Source organism: Vulpes vulpes, chromosome 11 (assembly GCF_048418805.1).
Source record: "Vulpes vulpes isolate BD-2025 chromosome 11, VulVul3, whole genome shotgun sequence".
NCBI lineage: Eukaryota > Metazoa > Chordata > Mammalia > Carnivora > Canidae > Vulpes > Vulpes vulpes.
Genome location: NC_132790.1, coordinates 66,659,720 through 66,684,880, shown reverse-complemented (window position 1 = coordinate 66,684,880; position 25,161 = coordinate 66,659,720). Strand labels below are relative to the sequence as shown.

General features: G+C 34.2%; 1 protein-coding gene across 1 annotated transcript in view; it reads left to right on the top strand.

The window, feature by feature from the left end:
- Positions 1–25,161, top strand: part of CMC1 (C-X9-C motif containing 1) — an 83,819-nt gene that overhangs the window by 12,741 nt on the left and 45,917 nt on the right. Inside the window, exon 2 of the mRNA XM_026006374.2 lies at positions 11,970–12,059. Within this exon, the coding sequence (XP_025862159.1) occupies positions 11,970–12,059 (90 nt within the window). The remainder of the gene's footprint in view (positions 1–11,969; positions 12,060–25,161) is intronic.

The window sequence follows — 25,161 nt, the reverse complement described above, 5'->3', positions numbered from 1 at the left end:
TGTCTTAATTTTCCCAGCCTAAGTACTTCCACCACCCACCCCCCTTCCTCAATTTATCATAGCAAGGAAGTACGAACAAGCTGGCAAGAACATGAAAATCTGATCAAGAGCATCCCTATTTCTGTGCTGTTGAGGAGAAATGGAGTCTGCCTAGCTTCCTGGTGTGAAGCACTTATTGGAAATATAGCAATTGAGAACTCTGGTCTTTCTATATTGTTCATGATACCATCTGCCTGGAGTCCTTCATTTTGAGGCTCTTGGTAATTAGTAAAGAAGAGAGACCTAAAGATAGAAACTATGGCTAATGAGAGTACGGTTGCAAACTTCAAGTATTTTTCTTGTTTTTCCTCCAGAGTAAAGAGTAACATGGAAATATCTTTAGGAGCAAATAAATAATAACTAGAAAGTTTTAAAAGTGGCATTATATAAACAAGAATCAAATCAGTTAAATTAGAATGTTTTCACTATTGAAAAGGTATACTTTGCCCTTCAGGTGTCACTTCCTTCCAATGAACGATTCTGTAATATTCTGATTTGGTTCATTGTTATCTTTTTGGATTCATAGCAAGTGCTGTTGTCAGTAGACTTATAATCTACTACTGCCATACTGCAAGAACACGTGAGCCCCCAAGCAGTATCTGAGCTAACAAATTCAGCCAGTGAAAAAGGTGAAAATTGACTTTCAGGTGATGATAGAATGTTGAGAAGTTAGAGCTTCGGAAATTTTCCCTGCTGGTGTTATCCTGATTCTTTATCTCAGTATAAATTCATTCATGTGACCATATAGTAGCAAACTCTCAAACTTTGTTTTTGTTTTTTTTTTTTTTTGCAGGCTCTTTTGCAAGTGTATAACATGTATGTGTCACATTAACTTTGAGAGAATCATTCTGTAATTTTATGAATAAAAATTATAATTTTATTTATAATTGTGTTGAAGATAGCTTTGTAATATGTATAAAATAATATTTGGTGGTTGGTATGCTAGCAAACGAGAGAATCTTTAGCAGAATTTGTTCATATATTTTTAAGTCTGTTATTTCTGACTTAACACTAAGAGTTTGGAAAATCTAAATCAATATTCATGTGATTCTAGAATTGTTTTTTTTGCCCTAGTAAGTTTTAGAAGAATGATCAGAAGGAGTTTTTGTAAGCCAAACTAAAAAAAGTGTTCAAGTAGGAATTACAACCTAGAATTCAGAATATGGGCGAATTTCTATTATATTTCTTATGGAAAATAGTTTAATATTACACAACTATACTTGTATTTAAAGAACTGATTTTTAAAATTAGGGCTTTTGTTATCTAAGACTACTGCAAAATTTATAGAGCAAAAGATAGACTCATCAGGACATTATTAATAAGTTGGATAGATTAAAATTATATGTGAAAGGAAGAGGTAACATTTTGAAATTGGTTTTATAAAAGAGGTCAGTATATTACAATATTTCTTCTGCTCTCAATAATTATTGTGTTAATGTCTGATGCCTCATATGATGTGTGCTGCAGACCAGAAGAAAAGAAATATGTGGAGATAGTCCTCTGTTTTATTATTTACCTTCAAGTACACATCAGCTTTCCACTCCATAGGCTGTCTCACAGGCATCTGAAATTTCACCATGTCCACAGCTGAATTCCTCTCCTACCTGGTGTTTCTTTTGTGCTCCCTATGTCAATGAGTGGTCACGGCATTTCCCTGGGAGCCAGAAAACTGGGAGCCTTCTTTGAATCCTCTTTTCCTTAGTGCCTGTAGGCCCTGTGCATCTTGTAGGGCCTCTCTTGAAGCTGCCCTTTCCTCTCCATCCATACTTTCAGTGCCTCCTATGAGCTTACTATCCTTTTTCCCAACTTACAGCAGCTCTGGCAAAGCTAAGGGGAAAAAGGAGGCATCAATAAATAGTTTAGGCCAGTTTTCAGCAAACCATGGTCCAGGCAAAATCTGGTAAGGCCCATAAGCTATGAATGGTTAGTAGGTGGTTAAAAACAAAAACAAAAAACATACATGAGGTAGTTTGTAGTCTGCAAAGCTTAAAGTATTCACAAGTCTGGTCCTTAACTAGAAATAGTTTGTTGAACTCTGGCATATGCAGTGGAAATTGGGATACAACTATAGGAATGGTAGAGAGGAAAAAATGTGAATCATTATTTGGGAAAATGTAGATGAAATGGATAGTTTGTTCAAGAAATATAAATTTACTAAAACCATAACTGACTAAAGAATAAAAAGCCCTTAGAAAATTGAGTTAGTAGTTAGGGTTAGAAAACTGTGTCTGTCTCACACACAGTCACATTCATACCGCAAGCCCTGGGCCCTAATAGCAGTCAGAGTTCCAGCAGAGACCACAGGGCTATTGTGTGTAGGTATGTCTACACACACATATGCTCAGGTACTAGGTCATGTGACTGGGAGCTAGTTGAGCAAGTCTGTAGGGCAGGCTCTGCTTCAGGAAGAATGGCTGTCAGCGTTGGAATTCTTGGTTCTGAACTGAAGGTACGGTTTGCAGAAGCAATTCTTTAGGAAAAACTCAGTTCTGTTCTTAAGGCTTTTCAGGCCCACCTAGAGTATCTAGAATAATCTCCTTTACTTAAAGACGACTGATTATAGACTTTAATCACATCTGCAAAGTACCTTCCCAGCAATACCTGGGTTAGTGTTTGAGTAAGTGGAGACTATAGCCTAGCCAGGTTGATTCATAAAACTGACAGCCACAGATAGTTTCTACCAAACTTTTAAAGGAACTGATAATGGTCTTTATACAGAGCATTCCACAGAAAATAAGGGAAGAGAAAGGTCCCTACTTTATTGTTTAAATAATGTAACTATGATACTAAAGCAACACAAAGGAAAATCATAGGCAAATCTTAACGTGAAGATAACTATAAAAATTCCAAATGAAATTTAAGCATCCAAGACAGAGGTTCTGTTAGTTTCTACTCATCATTTTTCTAAAGGAGATAGCCAGTAAGAATTTAAAAAGAGTAGAGCTGTCCCTGTGATTATTTACATAGAAATTAGAAGAGACTATGGAGGGATCCCTGGGTGGCGCAGCGGTTTAGCGCCTGCCTTTGGCCCAGGGCGCAATCCTGGAGACCTGGGATCGAATCCCACATCGGGCTCCCAGTGCATGGAGCCTGCTTCTCCCTCTGCCTATGTCTCTGCCTCTCTCTCTCTCTCTGTGACTATCATAAATAAATAAAAGTTAACAAACAAAAAAATTAAAAAAAAAAAAAAAAAAGAAGAGACTATGGACAAGTCTGTGCCTCTCATGAATAAATAAATACATAAATCTTTTTTAAAAAAAGAAACTGTGGACAATTTACTAGAACCAATGAGAGTTCACTAAGATTGTGTTGGTTATAAGGACAATGTAAAAAATTTAGGTGAACCTGTATACCAGCAACACATAATTACATGTTACTTATGAAAATATACTCTTAATGGTAGAAATAAATCTAATAGAAGATGGATAGGATCTTTAGGGAGACTAATAAAAGATGAACAGTATCTTTAAGGAGAAAATTATAGAACTTTGTATTCACTTACTTATTTAATTTCAGATAGTTATGTGTTTATCACCCATGAGTGCAGATATTTATCCTGGTTTAAAGCTAAGATATTATAAATTGAGGTAAAATATACAGTGAAATCTATAGGTTATGAGTTTTGATAAATGTATAGAGCCCAACCAAGACATCCCCACAGAATATCCTTCTCAACTCCCATAGATAACTAGTGTTCTGTTTTTTAATCACCATAGATTTTTTTTTTCATGTTCTTGAATCATGTAGTATTTACTCCTGTGCCTGGCTTCTTCTCAACAGAGTTTTTGAGCTTTCCCCATGTTGCATCTATTAGTAGTTAATTATTTTGTATTGCTGAGTAGTATTCAGTTGGGCATTTAGGTTGTTTCTCATTTTTGGCTACTATGAATAATGCTTCTGTGAACAGACTTGTGCAAGTCGTTTTCTGGAAATGCATTGTCATTTATGTTGGTTGAATGAATACCTAGGAGTGGAAAGTAGATTAGATGTATATTTAACTATGACTTAGCAATTAGTTTTTCCAGAGAAGTTTTCACACTCTTACCAGCAATATATGAAAGTTCCAATTGCTCCACGTTCTAACATTTGGTGTTATCAGTATTTTTAATTTTAGTCATTCTTGTGGGTGTGAAATGGTATAATGGGGTTCATTTGCATTTTCTTAATGACTGATGATTTTGAACACCTGTTCATTTACATATTCACAATTTGTATGTATTGTTTTTGAAGAATCCATTCAAGCCTTTTGTCCCTTTTTTATTGTTTTTTTTTATTGGATTGTATTTTTGTTATTGTTATATAGGAGTTCTTTATATATGCTAAATTCAATCAAGTCCTTTGTTAAATATATCTATATATATCTATGTGTCTATATATAGATACAGAGCTGGACCTATCTATATCTGTATCTATATCTATGTATCTCTGTTCTGTGAATACTTTCTCCTGGCTTGCCTTTTAATTTTCTTCATGGTGTTTTTCAGTGAACAGCAGATTTTATATTTGATGAAATTATATCTTTTTTTCTTCCGTTTAGTGCTGTTGTGTCTACTCAAAGAGAATTGAAGGGGTTTTTTGGTTTAATAGTTTTAGTTTTTACATTTAGGTTTATGATGTAAATTAGTTTTTGTGGTACTGTGAAGTAGATCAGAGGCTTAAGCTTATTTCCCACTCTCCATGTTTATCTAGGTCTGCTACCATTTGTTGAAAATGTTTTTTTCTTTCTTCATTCAGTAACCTTGATGAATTTGTCAAAGCAAGGTGACTATATATAGGTGGAAACATTTCTGGACTCTGTTTTGTTACATTAATCTACTTGTTTATCTTAATTATGCCAGTACTATACAACTTGGATTGCTATAGCTTTGTATTGAGACTTGAAATCACTTGAAATCAGGTAGTGTAAATCATCTAAACTGGTTCTTCTATTTTAATGTTGTTTTAGTTATTCCAAGTCCTTTACTCTTACACATTTTTAAACTTTTTAAAATTATCACTTTATTTTGAAATAGTTTAATGCAACAAACTGCAAAACATGGCAGATTTTATGTACCTTTTCACCAGCTTTTCCTAATGAGGGTGTCTCTCAAAACCATAGTACAGTCCATCCATGAATATGATGTTACTTTCAAAGGATCAAAGCTTGGTATCAGAGGGAGAAAATAATCTTGCTTTTTTAATGTATAAAGTACTGTTACACATGCAGTGTATAGATAGACAGTGTGTTTGTGGTATTAATGTATCATGGAGGGGCGTTAGAAAAAAAGGTCTAAAAAGGCTCTCTAGAGTAAAAATGGAAAAAAGTTGGGACATACTGTTATAATTAATTGTACCTAAGGAACCAGGAATTGACATTATGCTAACTCAGGTACATATTTTAGTTAAATTTTACCAAATTTTACATGGAGTGTGTGTGTGTGGTTATGACATTTTATTACATGTGAATAGTCAAGTAACCATGCAGCACAAAGGAAACCTTTCATGTTTGCTTTTAATAGTCCAACTCCTTCCTCAGCTCTTTACTGGCAACCAATGACCTGCTTTCCAGTACTCTAATTTTGTCACTTTAAGGATATTCAATAAATGGAATCACATAATAATATAATAATATAATTATTAAATTTAATGATAATATTTAATATGTAATTATAATATGAATAATAATTTAATAAATAATTATTAAATAATATAATAATAAAAAGACCCTCTGAGATGGTCTTTTTTCATTTGATATAATGCCCTTGAGATCCATCAAGTTGCTGCTTTTGTATATCAGTAGTTCATTCTGTTTTATGGCTGAGTAATATTCTGTTGTCTTGTTGAACTGTTGTTATTCATTCACCCATTGAATTCCATGTTTTGGCTATTACAGCTTAAACCTACAGTGAACATCTGTGTACTCGTTTTTGTGTGAACATATATATATATATATATATATATTTTTTTTTTTGATAAATCCTGATGACTGTGTTTGCTGAGTCATATGGTAAATGTATGTTTACTTTTATAAGAAACTGCCTGATTATCTTCCAGAGTGCCTATACCATTTAATGTTCCCATTGGGAATGTATGAGAGATCTGGTGACTTTGCATCCTTGTTAGCACTTAGTAGTAGTATTTTTTCTTTTAGCCATCTTAATAGGTCTTTAATGGTAACTTTTATAATTTTATTTTGGATTTCCCTAATGACTAGTGATGTTAAGCATCTCTTCATATGCTTATTTACTATCTTTATGTCTCCTTATATAGTGTTTAAATCTTTTGCTCATTTCCAAATGGATTGTTTTCTTGTTGGGGTTTAAATAAGTTTTTATATATTTTGGATGCAAGTCCTTTTTCAAATATGAAATTTGCAAATAATTTTTCACATTATGTCGCTTGTTGTTATCTTCCTAAGAGCAGTTATTGTAAAGTGAAAAGTTCTTCACTTTGGATGAAGTTTGAATTTATTGATTTTTTTTTTTCTTTTATGGATCATGAGTTTTGTGTCATGTATAAGAACTCTTTAACTCTGGGTCCTAAAGATTTTGTCCTATGATTTCTACTAGAAGTCTTTTCCCTTTAACTTTATATTCTGAAACAATCAGACTCACAGGAAGTTGCAAAAAATACTAGATAGAGTCCTACATGTTCTTCATGCTGCTGCCCTCAATGATGACCTTCTATATAACTGTGGTATAATATCAAAAGCAGGAAACTGAAGTTGGTACAATACAGTTAATTAGACTATAGACTTCAGTTTTCTCCAGTTTTTATGTACATGCTTATGTGTGTGTATAGTTCTATGTAATTTTACTCCATGTTCTTGTTCTTATAAGGAAAACATTCAGTGTTTTATCATTAAGTGTGATGTAGCTATAGGATTTTTGCAGACACTCTGTAGATTAAAGTTCCTTTCTCTTCCTAGTTTTTTGAAAGTTTTGTTTTTAATGAATGGTATTAAATGTTTTTTTCTGTTTCATTTGATACGATCATATGGTTTTCTTTTTTTAGACTGTTAATATGATTGATCACATTGGTTGATTTTCAAATAGTGACCCAACCTTGTATCTTGGAATAAACCCAATTTGATGTGGTGTATTTTTCTTTTTCTAGATTGCTGGATTTGATTTGCTAATATTTTGTTGAGAATTTTTAAGTCTATAGATTATGAGGAATATTAGTCTATGTTGTTTTTTTTTTAATACTGCTTTTGCTTTTGATATCAGAGTAATACTGGTCTCATAAAATGTGCTGGGAAGAGACTATAGAATTGGTGTTATTTTTTCTTTAAATATTTCATAGACTTTGTCAATTAAGCCATCTGGGCCAATTTGATTTTTCTAAAACAACAAAACTTCAGTATAATTATCTCATTTGTTTCCCTGTTTTCAATTTTACTGATTTCTGCTTATTTTTTTGGCTTCTTTTAAGTTCCTTTTGTCCTTTTTCTAGTTTTGCAGATGGAAGCATAGATTATTAGTTTGAGACTTTCTTTTTAAGTGTGAACATTTATTGCTATAAATTTCCCTAAAAGCACTGCTTTAGCTTTGTCTTAGAAGTTTTAGGAAGTTCTGTTTTTGTTTTTGTATTCTTCCACCCTTCTTTGATCTATGATTTATTTGGAAGAGTACTGTTTAATTTCCAGGTGTTAGGAGATTTTCCTCCTACTTTTTGTTTTTAGTATCTAGTTGATTCTATTATGGCCAGAAAAAATACTTCCAATTTGTTGATATTCCATTTGATTTATCTAGTATTTTTGTTTTTTTTTTTTAGTGATTGTTACAAGATTATACTGTATGTACATAGTTTATGATAGTCTCTCAGCATGAACATTTTATCATTTAAGTGGAATGGAGATAATCTTGCTATCACCAAAGTTGATTTACCATCTCCCTTTTATGGTATAGTCATCCTTAGTATTACCTCTATACACATTGAGAATGCTATGATTTTTGCTTCTGTCAAAGATAATACTTAAAACTCAAGAAGAGAATAGTTTATTTATCCTTCTGTTGTATTTCTTCATTCCTGTTTTGCGTTTCCTTTGGTTACCATATCCTTCCTGTTTGAAGGAAGCCATTCTTTGAAAATAGGTTTGCTGACAAGAAATTACCTTAGCTTCCCTTCATATGAGTTGTCTTTATTTCATCTTCAATCCTAAAGAATATTTGATGGATATAGAATTTTTGATAGTTCTTTTCTTTAGTACTTGAAAGTATTATGCACTTCCTCTGGCATCTGTGGTTTCGGATGAGAAATCCTTTATGTTTTGTTTTTCTTTGTGTATGTGTATTTTTAAAGATTTTATTTATTTGAGAAAGAGAGAGCACACATGCAAGTGGAGAGGAAGGGCATGTGGAGAGGGAGAAGCAGACTCCCTGCTGAGCAGACAGCCTGATGCAGGGCTCAATCCCAGGACCCTGGGATCATGACCTGAGCTGAAGGCAGATGCTCAACTGACTGAGTCACCCAGGTGCCCTGAGAAATCCTTTGTCTTTTGAATCTTTGTTCTCCTATATTTCTCTCTGATGCTTTGAAGATTTTTCTTTGCCTTTCATTTTCAGAAGTTTGATTATGATGTGTCTTAGGTATCTTAGGTCTTAGGTTTCTTTGTGTTTTTAATTGTTTTCCTTAAGAGGTTTATGTCTTTTGCCTCATTTGGAAGGGTTTCAGTCATTATTTCTTCAACTATTTTTTTTGGCTCTACATTCTTTTTCCTTCTGAGACTCTGGTAAAGTAAGTGATAGATTTCTTTTTTTCATCCTGCAGCTCCTGAGCCTTAGTTCATCTTTTAAAATGCTATTTTAAAAATTATTTAATCTCTACTTGATTTTTATATATTAATCTTATATCTGGAAACCTTGCTGAACTCACATGTTAGTTCTAGTTGCTTTTTTGTAGATTCTACTGGATTTTCTAGATAGATAATCTTATTTCCTTTGAATAACTGCGGTTTTATTTCTTCCATCTAATGTTTGTGCTCTTTTATCCTGGCTAGTGATTTATCAATTTTAATAATCTTAGTGAATCAGCTTTGACTTCATTGCTTTTCTCTATCATTTTGTTTATTTTCTAGCTTATTGATTTTGGCTTTGATCTTTATTATTTTCTTTTGTGTTTATTCTTTTTTCTGGTATTTCATGGTGGAAGCTTATGTCATTTTTTTTTTTTTTTGGAAGCTTATGTCATTGATTTAAGACCATCCTCCTTTCTCAAAGTGGACTTTTAGTGTTACAGATTTTCCTCTCAGTACTGTTTTAACTGCATCACACAAATTATGCTATTTTATTTTCGTTTATTTCAAAATATTTCCCTTTTGATTTCTTCTTAGACCCATGGGTTTTTTTCTTTTTCTTTTTCTTTTTTTTATTATTTATTTATTCATGAGAGACCCAGAGAAGCAGAGACATAGGCAGAGGGAGAAGCAGTTTCTACAGGAGGAGCCTGATGCAGGACTCCATCCCAGGACCCTGGAATCACACCCTGAGTCAAAGGTAGATGCTCAAACACTGAGCCATCCAAGTGCCCCATCCCAAGGGCTATTTAAAAGTGTGTTAGTTTCCAGATGTTTGGAGATTATCAAGACATCTTTCTGTTACTGATTTCTAACTTAATTACATTGGTGTCAGGGAACATACTTTGTATGATTTTGAATTCTTTTAAACTTACTGAGATTTGTTTCATAGACTATGGTTTATCTTGGTCAATATTTAGCTGTTATCAAGAGGAATCTTCTGTAAATAGTTGATGATATGGTTCAGGTGCTTTATGATTTTAATATTAAAAATATGTTTTTCTAATATGTTTTATATATTTCACATTTGTACATCAGGGATTCATTTTTATTTTATCAGAGTATATTCTTTATTACTTCTTATGGTAGGTTTTGTTTTACAAAGAAAGTCACATCTTCCATCCCTCATGTTCTTCTGTAATGTGGCCTTGCAAGAAAGAATGGAGTCTTCATTCCCCTGCAGTTGAGTATAGCCTGTCCTTTGTGACTTGATCAATGTAGTGAGACAAGAAGGATGTTTCATGGCTTCTGTGACAGAGTCAGAAAGGGCCATACTGCTTTTACTTGGTTTTCTTGGAACGCTTGCTTGACCTTCCTTCTTAGGTTGCTCCCTCTCCCTCTGACCTGTCTGCTCTACTGTGAGAAGCCAAACCACATGGAGAAGCCATGTATAGGTGCTCTAGTTTACTGTCCTCACTGAGCCCATTCATCAGCCATTGCAGCCCATTTGTCAAATATGTAAGTGAAGAAAGAAGTCATCCTGGAAGTAGTCCTCCAACCTCAGCTTTTGCAGCTGTTGTAGTTAATGCCAGTCATTTGACTCAGCTTAGATGAGGCCCCAGATACTGTGAGGCAGAGGAGTCCATTCTGCTTTACCGTTCTGAATTACTAGCCTGTTGGATCTCCATGCATAACAAATGTTTGTTTTACACCATGAAGTTTGATTGATGGCTGTTGCACAACAATAGGGATCAGTCCTTTTCAGTAAGATTTGCCAGGGGTTTCAGTCCTTACATATCTGAAAATATTTTTAACTGCACTCTTAATTGGCTTTGGAATTCTTGGATCTAAAGTAATTCACTCTCAGAGCTTTGAAATTATTTGTCCGTTGTCTTCATACATCCCAAGTTTTGGCAGTGAAACATGATGTAAATCTGATTCTCATTCCTCTGTGTGGGTTATGTGTTCTCCCTTTTGAAGCTTTTAGAATTTTTGACCTTCAGGTATTTTCAAAGTGCATGTAGGTTTTCTATGATCCGTTTCTGTCTGAGGACTCCTATCTTTTTATTTACTTCAGTATACTTATTAAACTTTAAAATACATATATATTTTTTTACTCTTTTAACTCTCCAAGATGTGGATATTTCTTGATTAATTAGAGTTGGTTTCTCCCTTTCACTGTGTTGTCCCATTTAATTTAGGGGATTCTTGGCTGTTTTGTTGTTGATTTTGTTTGCTTTTTAAGATCCCTTTTTACACTCTTTGCAAATATCTATCACTTCATCGCTGCCTATTTCCAGAGGTTGTTGGGAATTGTATAGTACCAGGAAGAATTTAGAGGCTCCTGGTCTAAGGTCTTAGCTGTCACTAGATATTGGGAAACTTCCTGATCCTTTGGGGATAGATACAGGTATTACTTCTTTTACCTATGATGTAAAGGCAGCAGAAGAGGTCACCCGCTTGCTCCTACTGAAGTATTTTAACTTAGTAATGCTTTGCTTACTTTCAGGGAAGTCTCTTCTCATTTTTGCTGCTTCAGTGCATGGAGCAATACCCACTTTTGGCATCAATTTTTTTTCCTGGGGAAAAACTCTGTGTATGATTAGCTCCTTTAAGCTGATCTCATTTGCCTTTTGTCTTTCAAAGAGACTCTTGATTATTTTGCTTTCTCAGAGGACACCTACCCCTTTGTTTTTCAAGACTGTATGAATTTAAGGAGCTGGTAGGAGTCTGCAGTAGCTGCTCTATCATTTTAGTCTAATTGTGGTAGTTTTGTTTAAAATGCACATAAATTTCACGTGCAGTGTTTTTATGTGCACATGTAGTTCTGCTTTTCTTCTACCAGTTCTTTCTTTCTTAGGCTATTCTTTACTACTAGGTTGAGGAACTAATTAATGTTTTAGTTTATGACTTTTAATTTTGACAAGACTGCATGGACTATGTTATCAAATAAAAGTGTTGCAATATAGCTTGTAGAAGTTTTTGGAAAGATATTGCCTGTGTCCCATATTTTTTTTTCTGTTGTATATAAAAATTATTTAGAATGATTTTTAGTGACTAAAATAATCACAACTTTATGAGGTTGTGAGAGTCAGTTTTTAGTATGTTTGTATAGGCTTTTATTTTGAGTAAGCCAGAGTGCTTATTTTTCCTAAACTGGTGATTTACGTGAGACTTCATTATATTAAAGAAAAAACTTTTTTTTTTTTTCCAGAGCAGCATCTCAGACATGTTGAAAAGGATGTTTTGATCCCTAAAATAATGAGAGAAAAAGCCCGAGAGAGATGTTCTGAACAAGTTCAAGGTAAGATTCAAATATTCATATAAAGATCAAATACATTTTTTATAATATGATCTGAATTTAATCCTTAGCCTCAGAATCAAGTAGTCAATGAATTAATATGTATGAATTGCTTCTCACCCTTTCACTGAGATACCAGTATTTCAGCTTTCAGAACTTCCAGACGGTGTTCATTTACAATTTAAAAATATTCTCCCAAATTACCAGTAAAAAACATTTTTTCCCCAAAAGTATGGTTACATATATAGAAGAAACTTGGTTTTGAGTATTTTAGAGAAACAAGTTATTCTAGTGATTTTGATAGGGAAATAAGAAACATCAAATGTAACATGTACCTGTTTTTTCTTCATCAACATATTCATATAGATATATATACTAAGATGATCTTTGGTGTCATTGTCTATTACTGAATTGTTAATGGAATCCCAATATTATTTACAATGCATCTTTTTATTTTTTCCTTTTCCATATTTTAATTTTATTTATTTATTTATTTATTTTTAGATTTCTTTTTTATTTATTCATGAGAGACACACAGAGAGAGGCAGAGACACAGGCAGAGGGAGAAGCATGCTCCATGCATTCAGGGAGCCCGATGTGGGACTTGATCCCGTAATTCCAGGATCACGCCCTGAAATGAAGGCAGATGCTTAACTGCTGAGCCACCCAGGTGTCCCCGTATTTTACATTTCTAAGTGGAAGATATTTATGTAAATGCATGCACTAGGCACTCATATATGCACATTTTCTTTGGAAAATGTTAACATGAGATACTCCTGTACTTCGTAAATCTAGAAAGATACTATTGATTAATATATAATATTTGGTGAAAAAATGAGGCCATAAGCAGTGGATCATTAGAAAAGCAGATGGCAGTATCACTGTAGAAATAGCTTTTTAAAAAAATCCACCTCCTGAAATGGCCATCTAGAAGAAGTTAGTAGTAAAATTTTGCTGACATAGACTATTTTCCTGGCTCCTCTTCACTTTTCCCTGTAGTCATCTTCTTTGAGGGATCTCAGTGATTCTTAGGATGATGGGCTGTAATTCCCCAGCAAGTTTCTACAGGGGAGCCAGGTGGTGTCAGTAATGTTTGTATGCTGGGAATACTTCTGTCCCTCTGATGCTGTTCTCCTTGGAGAATGACCTTTGGAATCCATGGATTGAAACAGTGAGAGAAGAGTATACTGTTCCTTGGAATGGACATTGTGTGATAGTCATTTCTGTTTCTTAGGTGACTTATAACGTATTCCAGTTTAAAATCCATTCATAAATTAGATTTAAGTTAAATCCATCTATAAATTTTATCAATAATTAATTATTTTTGGGATGCTTGGGTGGCTCAGCAGTTGAGCATCTGCCTTTGGCTCACAGTGTGGTCCCGGAGTCCTGGGATCAAGTCCCATACTGGGCTCCCCTTGAGGAGCCTGCTTCTAACTTTGCCTTTTCCTGCCCCTCCCCTCTCTCAGGGTTTCTCATGAATAAATAAAATCCTTAAAGAAATAAAAACAATTATTTTCATTCTGATACTAGCTTTGCTTTCCCTGTTAATTAGTGTTTAATCAAGAGCACTTTTCTTCCACCCACGCCTCCAGGTGTCAGGAGAAATTAACCTATTGCTACCTGCAGACAGCGGTCAGTGCAAAGCTGGCATTGGCAGGTGTCATGCTGATCCTCTCGAGATAATCCTCCACTTGACTCAGAACTTTAAAAAAAAAAAAATACATGTTCTAACTCAGATGAGGGAGGATAAAAATTAACAATGCATGATGAAATTATAGGGCTAACTTTTCACTACCAGGAAAATTTACTTATTACTGGTATATTGGTACAAAGTGATAAGTATGAGTTGTATTTATGCTGTTTTTAACACATTATTCAGGTATCTAGAATGAAATAAAGTTAGCTAGCTCAATTATAGATTGGGTTTTTACTCACATGATTCAGATGAAAATGCAGAATAATTGGGTTCAGGTTTCAGAACTGCCTTTGCTTATTCATCAACAGTGAAACTTTTTGGTTTTTTAAAATGAAAGTAGTAGAGTATAACTTTAAAATATTTGTAAGTTTGATGTTGCATGACTACTATCACATAATGAGTGGTACAGAAAAGAAAATATTTATTTTTTGCTTCTTTATCAAAAGTTGTTTAGGGTGTTGATTTGGTTAAGTTTTTTTTTGTTTTTGTTTTTGTTTTTGTTTTTTCAGTATACTGAAAATCTTCTGAAGATTCAAGCATCTTAAAATTTGAGATCTGGTTGAGTTATTTCAATGCATTCGCCCCTGTTAGAACATGTTATGAAAATTGATTTTTGAATATTTGAATCTTTTATAGATAATCATATATTGATTTTTTTAGGCCATATGGTCTAAAACAGTGTTATAGAATCTAAAATTGATTATTTTATAAAAGAATAATCTTTATTCCTCCTGCTTAACCATGTGATTTAATAAAGAGCATACATTGGTATCACTTAAGCAGCAACAGAAGAGCTACATTTGAACTGAACAATGAGATGTAATTTAGAATCAGGACATTTCCTTGTAGTTTATTTACTGTTAATAGCCTTTGCTTTATTAAATAATTGTAGGATTGTATGAAAAAGCATTACGTGTTTTCATTGTATATAGTTCTTGGATAAAGATGGAGGAATTTTTTAATAAGTGATCTGACTTTCTGCTCAATGCCTGAAACCTGACTATGTAGGAAAGCTTTTCTGTTTGATTTTTTGCATGTCATTTCAACCCAGCTGATCGTAAGAACTGGGTCAGACTGCCAGCAACTTAGGTTTCTGAAGGGAATGGAACAGCTTTTCCAGGGACAAAGAGAAATGAAATCACTTTCAATGAAAGAAAGATGCCTCATTATAGTCACCAACAGCAGTTATTGACAGCTACACTTCCTATTAACAAGGAGCATTTAACTAAGAGTTTGGCTGTTGGATCTTTGGACTTGATCTAATTTGCTAGCATTAATTAGTTTCTTTTGAGCACAGACACTTGGTGCTCACAGCTATAGATTTGGAGGGCTAATTAGGATAGAAAATTGAACAGAATGGGGTAAGGCATTAACCTTCAACCATTACCAGCTGGGACACTGATAAAGACCACAGAGTCCAAATGCTCCCTATTGATGTGAAGAGTACCCTAATGAATATCAATTTCAGCCAGGTTGCTATATTCTTACTAGTTCTCTCTTCATTATAATTTTTAACCAGTTTCTGTGATACCTTCATTGCCTATTGGTTTTTACTATACACTGATTTAGTCTGAGTTGCACATTTCATTTTATGTTTAAACAGAATTAAAATTTATCTTAAGTAGCAGGTAACATTTAGAATGTTTCATTGTTACATACCTTAATACTTCTAAAATTCAATTTTTATTAACAATTACATAACTTATTCTATGGTGAGTTTTTATAAAGTCACAGTAACTATGATTTCAAATAATGCAAACTATAACCTGAAAAAAACAAAACAAAACTATTACCTGAAACAAGAGAATCTTAGCTTTTGGGTAACAAATTAAGCAGTGTTTGTATTAAACTGGTGTCAACCTGACAATCTTTGTCTTCATAAAATACACTTTTTTTTGTTTTTGTTTTTGCTTTTTGAATAGAAAAATAGTAACTCCTCACCTGTTCTTTTGGAATTTAACTTTGATTTAATGAGTCAACCTAGAGTTTAGACACAGAATTGAGAATGTTGATCTTGTTATTACATAAACTTTGACAAGATTATTAACTATTGGTAGAGTATATATCAGCAGACAAGCTAGTGATTGATTTAGGTAGAAAACTAAACTTTATGGCATTATTCTTTTGCCAGTGATATTGGCAATGAATAGAGCCACTATAATTACCAAAGTGTATTTTTTAGATATTAACATAGTGAATACTAATACTATGTTGGGGATGAAACTGAAAGAAGATTCTAGACTGTCATATCTCTCCCCATGTCTCCCATTTCCCAAAAGCCAAAGCAAATTCTCTTCCATCAAACGGGATGGTAGAATCATTGCTTTCTTGGATCTGGGAGTTACCAACTTGTTTTAGAAAGATGATTTGATGACCTCTGGAAGTTACTTTTCACTCTGGGACTTTTTTTTTTTTATAAATTTATTTTTTATTGGTGTTCAATTTGCCAACATATAGAATAACACCCAGTGCTCATCCCATCAAGTGCCCACCTCAGTGCCCGTCACCCAGTCACCCCCACTGACCTCCCCTTCCACCACCCCCAGATCGCTTCCCAGAGTTAGGAGTCTTTCGTGTTCTGTCTCCCTTTCTGATATTTCCCACTCATTTTTTCTCCTTTTTACATGTTTTTGACTCTGGGCTAAGTTATGATTTATATTTTCTATGTTAGTAATACTGTGTCATATATATTGTATGTTACATATAGACACACATATATGTAGTTTGTCATATATATTTTAAATATAATATGCACATAAGTGTACATTCTTGTGTTACAGTTTTCCTTCTGGAAATAGTGCATGAGAAGAAGAGTCACTGAATTTTTGTTTTGTAAAAAAAAATCATATTTTGTTGCTTTTTATTAGTTGCATACTTGGCATTTGATATAAAGCTTCCATATTGAATAACGAAGTTAGCTTTAAAAATAATATATATTTTTTCTTTTTGCTGTGATATATCAAGACCAAAAAAGTACTCTGGCATCACAGATGGCCTGGAGCTCTAGATGCATCAACTGCTCACTGACTCCTTTCATCCTTTGGGACCTTGTTTTACCTTATTTTAATATTTCTTTTTTTTTTTTTTAAGATTTTATTTATTCATGAGACACACACACACACACACACACACACACACACACAGAGAGAGAGAGAGAAGCAGAGACACAGGCAGAGGGAGAAGCAGGCTCCCTGCAGTGAGCCTGACATGGAACTTGATCCCGGGTCTCCAGGATCACACCCGGGGCTGAAGGCAGGCGCAAAACCGCTGTGCCACCGGGGCTGCCCTAATGTTTCTTTCATATCAGTGTCTTCTGCTGCAGTCTTTTGACCAATAGGTAGTGTTAGTTCTAAAGGAATTCTATAAAGTATAAGAAAGCATGGATTGTTCACTTTTTGAGACATTGCAGACTTGTAGTTAACACAGAAGTTTGATAAAATGCCTATCTTCTTCTGTCAGTCACATGCAATTAAATATGTTACATTTGTAAATTCCAAAGATAATGTGAACTGACAAAAAAATTAAGAATGCTTTGGATATTCTTTAGGATGTTTACAGGCAGAAAACTATCAAAACATTATTAAAACAAATTGGAGGACTGCGGACTGCAAATGGTCAAAGAAATCAATCTTCTATCCAACTGCATTACTTGAACCTGCCAAAAACTTTTCCTTTGTGGTTTGAATGGTGCTATTATTACCACATATATTTTGCCATTTAACAGTTCAACAATGTTAACTAACACCGAAGTGGAGATGGAACTATTTTCTATATATTAGGAGGATAATATATAAAATCACCAAACGTATCTATTATGTCTAAGAGTATGTCATATACTCTAAGAAATATAAAGGGATAGAAGGTACAAAGATTCCTCTTCTTTGGCCCTGCACTGGACTCATCACATATTCATATTCATGGCTCAGATTGATTACAACCTAAGGATACAAGCAAAAAGAGCAAAGGGAAAAGGCACATGAGATGAAGTTTGGAGGAAACCAGGTGCAAACTTCCAAGAGTCCTTTCTCAGTAGAGTCACTTGGACTGTGCTTAATTCCTACAGTGTTGAATTGTGACAGCATATGTGAAATGTTGTGTACTAGGGAAACTGATTAGACACTTAGTCCTCAGAGTTTTTATTAGGGATTGGTCACATGGGCATCCTTTGGTTAGCATTACCAAAATTTCAGACTCCCAGAAGGAAAGCAGGTGTTCAGCATTAAACCATATGGTTTGCACAAACAGTTTTAGACACAGTGAGCCACTCTTAGCAATTAGGGAATGATGGGAACACTCCCAAAATCGAAGTTGTCAGACACCAGCAAAAGGCCAACCTTGCAAACAGGCTTTTCTAAGGATAGCAGCCTTAGGCCTGCCGTGTCCACCCCTTTCTGCATATGAACATAATACAGATTAATTGCCAGTTAGTACTTGTGTATGCCTATCAGGCCTGATGTCATGACATTATGAGTAATAGACCTATATCTGACAAATACAGTGGAATTATTCTTAAAACAGCTGAGCAAAGTATATAGTGGTCATTATTTATTGATACAGCAGTTCTCAGTTACATTTGTTAATTCATACCTGTATTGTAGGATGTAATGGCTTATTATTGTCTGATTTCTCAATAACAGGGCAGTTTTGTAATAGAATTATAATTGTACAAAAATAAGTCTTGATTGCCTAGTTTTCTTCTCACAGAGAGAGATGTAGTCTGTTTTATTTTTATTTATTTATTTATTTTTTAAAGTTTTTATTTATTAGAGAGAGAGAGGCAGAGACACAGGCAGAGGGAGAAGCAGGCTCCATGCAGGGAGCCTGATGCGGGACTCGATCCTGGGTCTCCAGGATTAGGCCCTGGGCTGAAGGCAGCGCTAAACTGCTGAGACACCTGGGCTGCCCCCTCTGTTTTAGTTTTAAAAGTAAGTTAAATCTTTAAATACTAAATCTTTAAATGACTAAATTAGCAAGGAGTTTTATCAGGGCAGATTAATTTAATAGCTCCAACAACTAATTTATGCAGTTTATCTTTGAAGATAAAAGTGAGAAAAGTCCACATTTGACGCAAAAGCAAAAAATTACGTGACTTGAAACTTAGAAATATATATATTTTTAAATTTTATTTATTTATTCATTAGAGACACAGAAAGAGAGAGGCAGAGACATAGGCAGAGGGAGAAGCAGGCTCCCTGCAGGGAGCCCTATGTGGGACTCAAGTCCTGGGACTCCAGAATCATGCCCTGAGCCAAAGGCAGATGCTTAACTGCTTAGCCACCCAGGAGTCCCGAAATTTAGAAATATTGTTAAGAAGAGTAAATATTAGTAATATAAAATACAAGCAAACTGTTCTGTGATTACTTCATTAACAAGTTTTTATTATAGCCCTACTTTTCCTAGGCCTCGCCTTTCAATGATTCTGCTGTAATATTTTTTTTTTTTAAAAGATTTTATTTATTTACTCATGAGAGACACAGAGAAAGAGAGGCAGAGACACAGGCAGAGGGAGAAGCAGACTCCATGCAGGGAGCCTGATGCGGGACTCAGTCCTAGGACCCTGGGATCACGCCCTGAGCCAAAGGCAGACGCTCAACCGCTGAGCCACCCAGGCATCCCTGTAGTTTTAAATTCTTTTATTTTATGAGAAATTAATCCAAAATTAAATATGGTCTTTAAACAGTGCCATCCCTTATTTATAAGGTATAAGTACAAGATCACATTTCACTTTAGCTACCTGATGATCCTTGACTTATAATTGACATTCTTTCCAGATAATCAGAGCAGATGACTGGTAAACTTTTTGCAAAACTCACAAATAATTATATTTTGACTGAAATACATTCTTAGAGGAATCTTGTCTGTTGGAAAGATAAGAAAGAGAGAAATCTGGTTTGTGCAAAACTCTGGAATGCATGTAGATTTAGCACCATTTAAAAAATAATCAGTGGGAGCTAAAATTTGCTTCAAACTTACTGTATAAAACAGATAAAAGCAGTATTTTATTGTAGTATGTTTAATTTTGTACATTTACAGAGTCAACATATGAAAACAATGTTGCGTTATTTTCATGAAGCAAATTTTAAATCAGATGTTGTAGATTACAGTTGAAGCCTAGTATGTATCTCCTCTTCCAGTTCATTTTTCTGGCTTTTTTGAGGAATATAAAATATAGAGTAAATCCTAAATCATATAAAGTAGTAGTCTAAATAGTAATGATTTCTTATGATTTACTCAGGTTTTTAGAGTATCATTCAGTTAAACAGATATGATAGAAATGTTGATTTGAGGCCCATAAATAAGTTTACAAGGCATCATATTTTATTATATTGGTTGTCTCCAATGTGTTAGTGGTCAGTAGTACTATTTACAAGTATTTTTAGTGTTATTCAGTGATTATATTACTAAAGATATATTTTTACAAGCAAAATGTTGAATTTTCAGTTTCCCATAAGCACTTGAATGGAACCTTAAGGTTATATAGAACATAGTCATTCAGAGGTGTTTACTAAGTATTTCTTAGCCACCAATATGTGAATAGTAAATGAAACAGACAAAAATTCTTACCATCATGGACCTTATATTTCAACAAAGGAGGGAGATAAATCTTGTAGGTTATTATAAGTAAATAGATGTAATCTGGAGAAAGTTGAGTGAGGGCCATGGGGAGTGCAGTTCCTTCCTCCCTCCTTCTTTCCCTCTCTTTCTCTCTTCCTTCCTGTTGTGGGACTCAATCCCATGACCCTGTCATTATGACCTGAGCCAAAACCAAGAGTTGGAAACTTAACTGACTGAGCCACTCAGGTGCTACAGCCCAGGCCTGTAGTTTCTAATAGGTGATCAGTATAGGTCTCACTAGAAAGTGACATTTGGACAAAATTTGTGAAAGAGGTGAAGGAGTGAGATGTGTAGATACCTCTAGGAATAGTGATATGAACAGTACATGCAGTCCTTGAAGCACTAGATAAAGCTGGCATGTTGAGAAACACCTAAAAGGTCACTGTGGCAAGGTAGAATGAGTGAAGGGGGAGTGGAAAGTGAAGGGTTCAGCAAAATGGGGGCAGAATAATTTTGGGTCTTATAGATACTAAGGACTTGTAGGTACTAAGGAGAGAAATGGAAAGACATTGATGGTTTAGAGTACTGGAAAGAGAGGCAGGGTCTGGTTTACTAGTCAGTAGCATCACTGTTGTGCTACATATAAATGCAGTAGGGGCAAGAGCAGAATCAGGGATATCAGTTTAAGCACTTGATTTTGATAATCCAAGTGGGAGGTGATGGTGGATTAAAAGGGTGGCAGCAACGGAGAGGATTAGGATGAGTACATCCAAAATATATTTTGAAGGTAGAGGCAACAAGGAAAGAGATAACTTCCTATTATTTGTCCTGAACAAGTAAAAGGATGGACTGTAGTTAACCAGAGATGGAGAAGAATGTGTGTGTGTGTGTGTAGAAATATTACTAGTTTAGTCTGGTCTTTGGTGATTGATGGATCACCAAGAGTTTAGTTTTGGACATGTTAACTCTGAAGTGCCTAGTAGACATCTAAGTTGGAAACCACTGTATTATAAAGTAGTAAAAATTAATCATTGTTTTAAAGGGAATCAAAGGAGTAGAATGTTTATACAGATACAATGGTTCTGGTATCAAAAACTGACATTTTTATTTCTTGGTTTCCTTTAAGATTTCACATAGACCAGTTTCCTTCCGGAGCAAATCTAACATTTATTTGTTAATTTAACAAACTATACCTCAGTGCTAGTAGGGAAAATAATGGTGCCAGTACAGACAGAGGAGGATATGAGGATATAGTCTCATACCACAATAAAGAACCTAAATTACCTATTCAGTATCATGTGACTGGTTAATGTCTCATAGTTGATATTAGAATCCAGGTATCTTAATTCTCAGGTTAGTGCTCTTTCATTAACATACCATTTAACTATGTCAAGGTATGACAAGTACACTTTATGCTGACTTTAATCAGTTGGTAGTGGCTGCCTAGCCTGCTACAAAGGGGATCAATCAAAAACAGATCTCATTAGATCAGCTAGCTATGTCTGTCATGGGTGGTAGATTTGGTAAGTAATAATATGCTTTGCCTAGTATTTTCTTGCCTATATGCTAGTTTATTTCTAGTTACTATTTTTCTGTTGCTGGATTGTGTGTGCTCTGTATAATTTATCCCAGACTTCACCAAGGCGGAAAAGTTACTTTCTTCCTGTAGCTTAAGCAACTTTGAATTTTTATTTCATTTTCTGGGAACATACTTCCTATGGCACTCTTTGAGGCTATAGCCCTACCTACATAAACTACAAACCATTGACTTGTTAAAAATGCAGTCATACCCATAACAATTTGATTTATACATTGAACTTGTTTTCTTTATTTTTATAATTAATAGTTAACAATATCTACTTCTTTGAGGTTTAGTTTTTGCTGCAACTGAAATTCTTCTTGCTTTTCATTACCTTATATCTTCTTATTAAAGATATCATTCAATAAAATATGTGGTAACTAAAGGTTGAGTCTGTGAAGGATCATTAACAAATATGAATATGTTCATTCACAAAGTAAAAGGGCATTACATAAAATTCATATACATGGTGTATGATAATATCATTATAAATATATGTTGAAAAGAGTAAATTACTTCCAAAATTAGTAAATATCTGAAAATGAGAAGGTGGATCATAGTTTATTTCTTTTTCTCTGCATAGCTTTTTCATGTTCTTCAAAATGAACATTAAGCTTTTTTATATCCTACATGCACAAATTATGTGTATAGCTTGATGAATTATGACAGAGTAAACATAAGTGTAACCACTATTGAAGTGAAGAAATAAAAATTACCAGAAACCACCCTTCTTTAGGCTCCCACCCAATCACTGTCCTTTTCCTGCTCTGACAAAATAACCACCATTTTGACTGAGAACTACATAGACTAGTTTTTTTGCCTGTATTTTAATTTAAATGGAACCATACAGTATGTGATCTATTGTGCCTGGCGTCTTTTACTCAACATTTTATTTGTTAGATCCATCCATGTTTTTTGCATGCAGTAATATTTACTTCATTTTCATTGCTATATAGCACCATTATAAGAATGTGCTATAATTTATAGCGTAGAAATGGGATTTCTGGGCCATATAATGTATATAACTTCAATTTCAGCAGATAATGTTAAACAGACTTCCAAATGACTGGAACTATACCTCATTTTTAAAAAACAGCCATAAAAGTGTATTGGAGGAAGAGGAAGGACGATAGGTAATTTTTATTTTCATAGAAAGGATTTGTAAAAAATTTCCCATGATGAACAGGTATGTTTTAAAGAATCAAATGTTATATTTCATAATATAAAACTGTAAATATTAAAAAAAGCTTTTTGTATGTTATATACTACAAACATCACAAGTAAGGAAAATGTATTTGTGACATATGTGACAAAGGTTTGCTATCCTTAATTTATAGAGACTTAGTAAGGAATTGGTGAATATCCAATTTTAAAAATGAGCGAGGACACAGAGTTTCATTTTGACAAATTACATTTATTAAACATGAAAAATATTTGCCCTTGCTTTCAGTGGGTGAAGTGCAAACCATACGGCACAGTACCATATGTAACCTGTAAACTTGATGACTTAAAAGTTCATAATAAAAAAGTTCAGCTTCTGGCATGGCCTACTAGTTCTTAATGTACATGTCTCTCTGCAGAGAACAGCTATAAGCTATGAGCAAAATGTAAAGACAACATAATGGCATTTGAGTATAGACAAAAGCAATTGGAAAACAGAGGGGAATCACACTGAAGGAAGGGAATATATGGGTGAATCTCCATCTTGTAAGGTGGCTGCAACTCTGACCAAACAAGCAAACAAAAAAAACCTTTTAGTTTTACTGAAGAACCAAAAATGGGGTTTAGTGTAATTACTTAGAACACTTTGTATTTATGTGTGATGATGTAAGAGAGGGAAAGAGCATGAATCCCAACAAGTTGAGAGCTAGAGAAAGTGAGCCTCATATTGTGTATACACTGTGTTTATCTTTGGTTCAGTTCTAAGCTACATATGGAACAAATTCCAAGCCACTCAGTTAAGGGTAAAGAACCGAACCAAACTTTGAGCTGCTTCCCAATATACATTGGAGGGGAGATAGGGTTTCACAGTTTGAGATCAGTGAATAAAATCGAATACTTTAATGTAAAAGAAAAAAATATTCTTCAGAAAAACCACAGAATCTAAACATTTTACATGATACTGATCACAATATATGTGATAGAATGGCAGACTTCCCATGTGCACAGAAACAGGAAAACATCCGTTCTCAAGAAATCAACAGAGGTTAATTTCAAGATGACTTAGAGAAGAATGTTAAATCAGCTGTTCTAATTGCTTAAGAATGTAAAGGAAAAATATATTGCAATGAATAACAAGACTATAGATCTTAACAAAGAATTAAAAATAATAAAGACCTGAATCAAAATTCTAGAGCTAAAAAATAAAGTATCTGAGGTAAGAACTTCAGGATGGAAAGGCAGGAGTCATGAATCTGAAGACAGATCAGTTGAAATATCCACTCTAAAGAATAGATGGAAAAATGATTGAAAAAGATGAACAGAATCTCAGTGATCTTTAGAACAATATATTAAGGACAACCTTCATATAATTGGAATTTGTATACTTAGCATAATAACTAAAGTTAAAACACTGAAAATATTCACTAACCACATACCTGCCCACAATGACCCAGCAGGTCTACCAAGGAGAAATGAATCATTTCAACGGAAGTTTCATTTCTCTATCATAATATTTATGGTAACTTTTTTTTTATAAGAGCCAAAAATGGAAAATAACCCAGATATTTCTCACAAGAAGGGATAGCCTAATGGTGGTGTACTCATACAATAGAATACTTTTCAGCAATAAAGTTGAACTGCTGTTATATACTACAGCACACATGAATCTGAAAACTATTACTCTGAATGAAATGTAAAATAAATATAAAAGTACCTACTTAGAAAATATGTTCTAGAAAAGGCTAAACTAATCCAAATAATGGTTGCACCATTAGAGTGGGAGTGGGACTAATTGGAAAGGAACTTACTGGAGTGAAGTTTTAAAAATATTATTTATTTATTCATGAGAGATGCAGAGAGACAGAGGGAGAAGCAGGTTCCCTGCAGGGAGCCCGATGTGGGACTAGATCTCAGGACCCCAGGATCACGCCCTGAAGCCAAAGGCCGATGCTCAACCGCTGAGCCACCCAGGCGTCCGCTATGGAGTGATTTTTAATGTTCTGTATTTTGTTGGTTTGTGACATAGAGGTGTGTATACTTAGTTTCATGGAGCACTATTTTTAAGCTGTATTTCCTTGTATATAACTGTTACCTAGTAAGGAAAAAAAACA